At 30.6% G+C, this 8,254-nt stretch overlaps 1 protein-coding gene across 1 annotated transcript; it reads right to left on the bottom strand.

Annotated features, from left to right (window-relative positions):
- Nucleotides 1-75: 75 nt before the first annotated feature.
- On the bottom strand, nucleotides 76-1,880 carry LOC117926081. Its single transcript, XM_034845166.1, has 2 exons — nucleotides 1,737-1,880; nucleotides 76-882 (listed from the first exon to the last, which is right to left on the bottom strand). Exons 1-2 carry the CDS (start codon nucleotides 1,821-1,823, stop codon nucleotides 76-78), a joined length of 894 nt encoding a protein of 297 aa, XP_034701057.1. The 5' UTR covers nucleotides 1,824-1,880.
- Between the last annotated feature and the right edge of the window lie 6,374 nt (nucleotides 1,881-8,254).

Here is an 8,254-nt window from a genome sequence, read left to right on the forward strand (position 1 = left end):
TGAGTCAGGAGAAGGATGGAGAAAGTGAGGCAAAAAGAAATAGAAAATGACAAGGACTGAGGAAATGGTCACCATTTAATTCTGATGATAAGCCACCTCTGGAAGAAAACACATCTCCCTCCCTTCCTTCCCAATAGATTCAACTAAAGGAACTGATGGAAGATCAACTGAAATAGCAGTCACATCAGCAATCTCATTACAAATTGCTCCTTCCAAGTTGCACTCTGTAATCTCAACTGAAGCTGGGGGCGAAGTTATAGCCAATCTGATTACACTTGTTTCACAATTTTCATTCAGGGATGATGGCAGTCTGCTTACATCACCTGACATAGGAGTGATTACCCCTGACACCTCAATTGGAAACTGACTCACCTTTACAGGATTTCGTTTGATACCAGCATCTAGATTCTTGCACATGACCCCATCATCATTTTGCACCAAATGCAAGTCAGAGCATGCCCCTCTAACTGAATTCCCAGAATATGATTGGAATAAGTTATTTACACCATGCAGCCCAGTGAAAGATGATTTGTGCTCCACATCCTCATTTAGATCAGCAATCTCAGAATGCTCAGTCAATCGATCAATATCAAACTTTATGAATTCCTCCTTGATGCTAACTTTTGCCTCTTCCTTGATGCCAACTTTTGCCTCTTCCTTGATACCAACTTTTGCCTCTTCCTTGATACCAACTTTTGGCTTTTTACACAACTTGACATTATCATGTTGGTCCAGGGACAGGTTAGAATCTGTCACTTCCAAAGAATCAGGAAGCAGCAAATCTTGCACAATTTCTGAACAGAACTTTTTAACACTTTCACCAACTGTTTCCACCTGATCTTCAACATACTTAACATGATTTTCAAAGTATTTAACAGTGTCCTGTCCACAAAAATCAAATTGTAAGTTACAAAAGTTTTGATGAGGATGAATATTCAAGATATATATCAAGAAAGGGAATTAGTATTAATTGTAATTAAAGTAGGATTATTATTACTTGGAATTAAATAAGGATTAATATTTGTTGGAGTCTAATTAGGATTAGCTAGTTGAGTTATAATATAATTAGAATTTGAGTCATGATAGGTTATTAGAGTCCTAGTAGAATAGGTTATTAGAGTCCTAGTAGACTTTGGATTTCTTAGAGAAGCCTATAAATAGGCTAATCAATGTAAATCAAAGGGATGAATTTTGATGAATAATATCATACTTTCTTTCATTGCAAGGTTGTAATCCTCAATGGTGAGACTCCATTGATTTTCTTCTAGGTGAGACTCCTAGAAGGCCTTAGTGAGACTCTAAGGTTTTCCATCTCTTCTTCATTGTTTCTTCTTTCTCTCTATTTCTTATCTTATAATTTTCTCTACCATAAAGTTTATTCCTTGTTCCTCTCCTTACACCCTAAAAATAAAACCCTAGCCCACCTACCCTTGAGTGTAGGCAACCATCCTAGGGTTGTCCTACATCAAGTTTCCACCTTGATAAGAGCTTATGAACAGGGAGTAATAAAATAAGTCGGCCAACTAAACAGATAAATGATAATGGAACTAATCTGTCATGTCAGAGGAACCTACAATCCTCCCTGAATGGGAAGTTTAAGGGACTGAGTCTTCAAAAACCCCTTAGCAACTTAAAAGGAATATGGTGAGAACCCATACTACAGGTTAAAGTTTAAGTTATCTATGAATAAGGCATACCTGATACATATTTTTTTTTTTGATCACTAAAAAGCATACCTGATACATAATATCTTCCACTTCCAAGCAAATAGTTTCAAACTTCTGGTACATATTCCCAACCCAGGTTATACCTTTGAAATCCATAGTGACTATAACCTGCTTTTGTGAGAATTCTTCCTACTCCAAGAAAGTGCTATTCATCTGCAGAAGTTCCAAAAAATTCAGTCATGAACAAATTTGCACTCCACTGTTTCACTAAAAGATCCTCCTAGTAAGAGAAAGAAGCATCAACAATTTAACCAAGGTTACACAGTAGCTCAAAAAGGATTCTTAAAATCTCATCATATTCAGATACAGCAATTATGTTCATACAGTGACATCCCACACATGATAGACAAGTAAGAACAATATGTAGAAATGCTCAAGAGGCATAGCTGGCCAACCAAATTGCCAACCTAAAAAGGCAATTGCTAAAGCGGTGAATTAAACAAGCAAGGTCTGATATTATTTATATCATAAGGATACTTTAATTTGAAATCTGACAGGATATCTTTTGCTTAGATAGGACTAAATTTAGAGAAATTCTTTTCTTGTATCTGCAGATAGTTGTGGTTACAACCACAAATACAGTAAAACACAGTGCCAACCCAGAATACCAAACTCAAGAACCATGTTGATAAAAATATCAGATAATCAAGGATTGGGTAACCAGGTTCTACAACCCAGCTTTAACCCACTTACTCCAACACCTCCCATGATTGCATCCAATGAAACCAGCATGGTCCAACTATCTTTATACCCCTCAAAATCCAGAAACAAGAAACAAAAAATTCCATCCAAATTGAAAAATCCTCTAGCATGGTCTCAATTCCCCATGCAAATAGTTTCTGAGATGAACAAATGTACAAGATTGTGCAACCTACAAATCATGCAAAACCTCCCCTACATTAAAATATATAATAAAAACCTAGCATTGACCAACTCAAGAGGCTACACAATGACATACAAAACAAGAAAGACATTTTTCAAGGGCACCAAATGTGTGTCAAGATACATTTAACTACTCCACAGTTGGTCTAAGATTGAGAAAACACCTGAGGTTTACAAATGAGACTTTGACACATAAGTTTAGATGCTTGATGCATTCGCAGCAGTAGCACTGCTCCACAATTGGCCTTAGAGTGACGAAATACTCAAGCTTTACAAGTGAATACAGAGACATAGACTCAAGGTTTACAAGGGAACACTAACATATATACTTGAGGTTTTTTTTTTTTTTTTTTGATAAGTGTAAGTATATTAGAATAAAAAAGGAGTATACACAATGTATACAGAGCAACCAAAAACCCAAAAGAAGTGCGGGAATACAAAAACCATAAGCCGTGCCCTACAAAGAGCTTATCCATATATACTTGAGGTTTACAAGTGAGACACTGAGAAAAATTGCAGGGCAATCTGAATGCATATGCATATGCATATGTGAGGCTATCTGAATGCATTTGAATGTGTGGAGGCATTCAATAGCCTCCCATTCCTAGAAGAAGAAGAAGAAGAAAAAGAATTTGACAGCCTCACTTTTTCATGAACAAAAGAACTGCCGAGTCCTAGAGCTTAATGATCCTGACTCCTAATCCATTATACATAAGAACTGCTAAGTCCTAGAGCTCAATGATCCTCACTCTTGATCCATAAAAAAGGAGCAAAAGGTAAAATTTTCAGGGAGAAATTAAAAAGAAAAAAGAAAGCACAGACCCAGGGAAAAGGAAACACGTTTTTCCCACTAATCAACCTCTCAAAACCCAAATTCCCAATTGGGTCGACTTGGCTAAACCTATAACGCAATTAAAAATGTATGTCAAACTCTTCAAACCCTTCAAGTAGTTGATCGAATATAACCTATAAACTAAACAAATTCACCCCAAACTCCAGGGATTTTACAAACACCCAAGTAACCAAACACGGAAACAGACATGCCAGCACTAGCTTTTTCAACCACTCATTTACTCAATCATCAAGATTATCACAATAGGAACAGTTTAAGAACAAAAAGAATACCTTTTTCATCATTCCCAAATTTCATGAAAAAGATATAAAATTGTTGATCAAACACTGGACAGAGGCAGATAAGACGAAACAATCAAAAACCCATCATAAATCACTCTTGAAAAACTATTACAACAACCGTGGCAAATTTGAATTTTTGTGCAGAATATGAAGATGAGGCGCTTACCAGTGTACCCAGAAGCCACAATTTGAAAACGAGAGGATCATAAAAGACCCAACTTGGGTTAGCTTTGGAAAGAAATAAAAAAAAAAGACCCAAAAGGAAACAAACCAGGAAAGCCAGAAGCACTGAGATTATAGAGACCCATATACACAACTCTCTTCTGGTGGTAGGTTGACACGTGCGATACAACACGTGTGGCAACGAGGATAGCAGAACTCTAACTTCACAAGCCTGTGACGGCTGTGACGATGGAGGAGGTGTGGTTGGTACAACTCATATCGTTGAGGTCCAGCTCCAATTCTTCCAACGATGCATGGATCACGGTCGATCACATATGCCAGTACGGATGTCAATTTCCAATTCACTAAATTGATGGCTATGAATTTGCCACATCATCAAATAAAAAAATTCACGCTGTAATTCATTCACCCATGTTAAATTCTTTAAATTCCTTTGCTTTCTAATTACTTATTTCCAAAACCAACATTCATCTGTTTTTATTTCTAATTTCCTGAATTCCTAAATTATTTACTTCTAAATTTATCGAAAAAAATAAAATAAAAGTATCAAATTTTAGCAAATTTTGACACATATTTTTATTCAACAATTTATTAAAAAAGTGTTTAATAAAACTTAATAGTTATTATTTAATGATTTAAATTGATTTTAGGTTAAATTATATTTATTAAAAAATTTTACTACTTAAAGTGTTTTATAAAATAAATTTAAAATTTATTATAAATCATCAAATTGACATATTTATTCTCATAAATTATAATTTAAAAGAAATCATGAAGATAATTAGAACAAATAAAGATAAAAATATAAAATGAAGATAGTGAAGTTATTAAGTTGAATTATTAAATACAATTTATGTATTACGTAAAATATATTATTTTAGTTGAATTTCATATATTAATTTAATTATTTTATACGAAAATGAGTCATATCCAAATAAAAAATAAAAAAATAAAAAGTAAGAGAGAAGGATCTAATATGACTTGCATTGACCTTATTCATTTAATTAACATCTAATGCATGGATGATTGGATGGGCCCACCACCTTTCCCACTCAATTATCAAATTCTGATTTTCTTTTTCTTTAATCACGGATTAATTTAATATATTAATATTGGAATTAAGAAAGATATTTAAATATGAAATAATAATGCTGGTAGCACTAATAAAATATTATGTATTTCAAAAAAAATATTTAATAACTTAAATATGAAACCAAGAGGGGAAAATGAACAAAATTGATATATTGTGGGTTCCTACTTCCTATCTCAATTGTCCAAATTTATGATAAAGTTTAAATAAGAGTGGAAACAAAATTTGGCACACATCACCTCTTAATCTTATCTTTTTGTAATGTCCCTACTCCATATTTATGGCATTATATATATATATATATATATTGGAAAAATGAAAAATCATGATGTTAAATGAAATGATGGTTGATTCATGATCGAGACTAATTAATGGTATAGAGGATTAGGTTCAATAAAACATCTACAGGGTTTTAAATTCTTAAAATTTAAAACTTAAAATTATAATAATGGTTAAAAAGATTAAACTAAGAATTTGTTTGATAATTATTTTTTAGAATAATTTTCTGTTATTAAAAAAAAACACGTTGACAACCAAAAAGGTTTTTCGTTTTTAAAACAAAAAATACGGTATTTTCATAAAACATTTAAAATAATATTTTCTGTTGTTTTCACTAATTTTACAAGAATTGTTTTAAAAATTAATTATACAAACACATAGAATTAATTAAAAATAAAATAATAGACATAAAAATTATTTTTATAACATATTTAAAAATATTTAAAACAGATTAAAAATATTTTAAATGAAAACACACTTTTAATATTATAAAACAGTTTTTAAAAATTATTTTTCAGAACCGTTTTTTAAACAATCCCTTACATTTCTAGTACTTTCTTTTTGCAACACTTTTAATCAACAAACCATTATAAAACGGTTTTCAAAAATAGTTCTCAAAAACTATTTTTCAGAATTGTTTTAAAAACAAACCTCCCGATTTTTGCAACACTTTGAGATATGATTGATTGAAGAATTATTTATTTTAAATAAATTGAAAGAAAATCACAATCCTTGGCAACCACTCCGGTTTTCAATATTTAAAACAATTTTTCATAAATAAGACTTAACAGAAATACAACACATTTAGGGTGTGTTTGGTACGTTGAAATAGGAAATGGAAATGAATATTTTGTTCCCATTCCTATTTCTTAGTGGATAGAAATGAATTTGATGATTCAATTTATAGCATTTGGATAAACTTAGGAATACAAGATTGGAATGATTATTTGTTTCCATTTCAATGTTTGATAATAATAGGAATGGAAATGAAAAAGAAATAAATTTACAATAATATCTTTACATATAATTTAAAATAATTTTTTAAAAAATAAATTTTGAGAGTTTTTTTGTTATTAAATAATAAGACTAAAAAATATATATATACTCAATAAATAAAAAATAACCATAAAAAATCATATAACCCTAATGTACAAATATTCAATTATTATTTTTATTAAAAATTTGAATAATTTATCATGCTTAAGTAGTTATAAAATTATATTTTACCAAAAAAAAATAATGTATATATATATATATATATATATTAAATTCTCAAAGCTAGCAAATGTTTTTCCTATTTCCAAAAGAGTAAATAAAAGAATTCAAATTTCATTCTAATTTTCAATAAGTATCATATCCGATAAAATCCATAACCTTAAAAAATTTAAATATTGGTTTTTTCTTTTATCAAAATTTAAAATAATTTGTCATGCAAAAAAAGCTATAGAATTATATTTTACAAAGAAAAAAAAAGGAGAAAAAAATATAAGAACATATAAATTGTCAAAGTTTAACAAAAGTTTCTCCATTTAAATTGAACAAAAGTTTGACTTTCATCGGGTCATTCATAATAATTTGACTTAACTTCAATATGTCAACCTATTAAGATTAGGAAGTTTCTCCAATTCACCAACCACTCTATTTTCCCTTTCCTCTTGAGTGAAGTTACCAACAAGGCTCTCTAATGTATTACATGTTCTTGTCATCACATTAATTAAAGTTGTGTCATCATTCTTTGCTCTTTTCCTACGAGATTGTGATGAACATTCCATTCTACTTGGAGTGGATGCAACTGTATTAGTATGAGAGGCATCGGCTTCAGCTTCTAAGTCATCAACTCCAATGTCATTGTTTGCTTCACCTTGATCTAACTCTTCCAAAATATCAGCAGCTAACATTGCTCCTTTTCCATTAGCACGATTTTTACCAAAAACAAGACTTAGATCATCAAAATGTGGAAATGGTTTGAGACTCAAACCATTAGCATCTTTATGCCCCTATAAAATATACAAAAAATGATTAGCATATTTAAAATAAAAGTTACTAACTTAAAGAAATATTAATCTCATGCCACATTGGTTTGAAGACAAGATAAATGATTAAGAATATATATCATTTCTTTCCTTTGATGAAATGAATTATAGAATAAGGTCTATTTGAATTTTTATGATCACTTCCAACTATAACTCCTAATTATTTTCCTAAAAGCATCAATGGTAGATACTCAAAAAGAAAGAATATATCATGCATTAAAATGTAATTCATATAAAATACATAATATATTGAAAGCAAAAGAATATATCAATGTATCAAATAAATTAATAAGATGTTGTGGAATAAAAATACAAGATAGGAAGTATTATAAATATATTTACCTTGACCCAACCTTCAAATACATCTTAATCACATAAAACCATTTTCTTTGCATTGTCCCAAGAAAACCCGCTACCATGGGTTAACATATCCATTATGGCATTGAATTGTTTTTTTAAAGTCTTCACACGCGATTCAATATGTGGACTTGCTTTAAGTCTACTGTTTGGAAGCTTTTCCTCTAACATCTTCTCCACTTGTTAAAATGCTCCTAGTTTAAACACACTATCATATTTTACCTTCCCTGAAACACACAACTCAACAAGACACTCAACCAATTTTTCATCCTCACTGGAGTCCACACTCGTTTATTTCTTCCATGCCCCCTTATTTGACCACTTGATGTAGAATCCATCCTATGTTTCAAAAATATCAAATTATATAACTATATTTTAAGAACAAATATAATATGAAGACAATTATAATAAACACATGTCTAACTATATCTCAAATTTAACTATAGAAAAACATTATCAAATTCAATTCAAACTAGTTCATCATGTAATGATCCATACAAACCATTCAAAATTTGCAAATGATAAGTCTAAAACATCAAACATAATTTTTCTCCTAAAATAAATACATA

This window comes from Vitis riparia, chromosome 12 (assembly GCF_004353265.1).
Source record: "Vitis riparia cultivar Riparia Gloire de Montpellier isolate 1030 chromosome 12, EGFV_Vit.rip_1.0, whole genome shotgun sequence".
Lineage (NCBI taxonomy): Eukaryota > Viridiplantae > Streptophyta > Magnoliopsida > Vitales > Vitaceae > Vitis > Vitis riparia.

Coding starts and splice junctions, on each gene's coding strand:
- LOC117926081 (XM_034845166.1), bottom strand. CDS start 1,823: ATGGATTTCAAAGGTATAACCTGGGTTGGGAATATGTACCAGAAGTTT. Junction 883..1,736: donor TGGAAGATATTATGTATCAG/GTATGCTTTTTA, acceptor TTTTGTGGACAG/GACACTGTTAAATACTTTGA.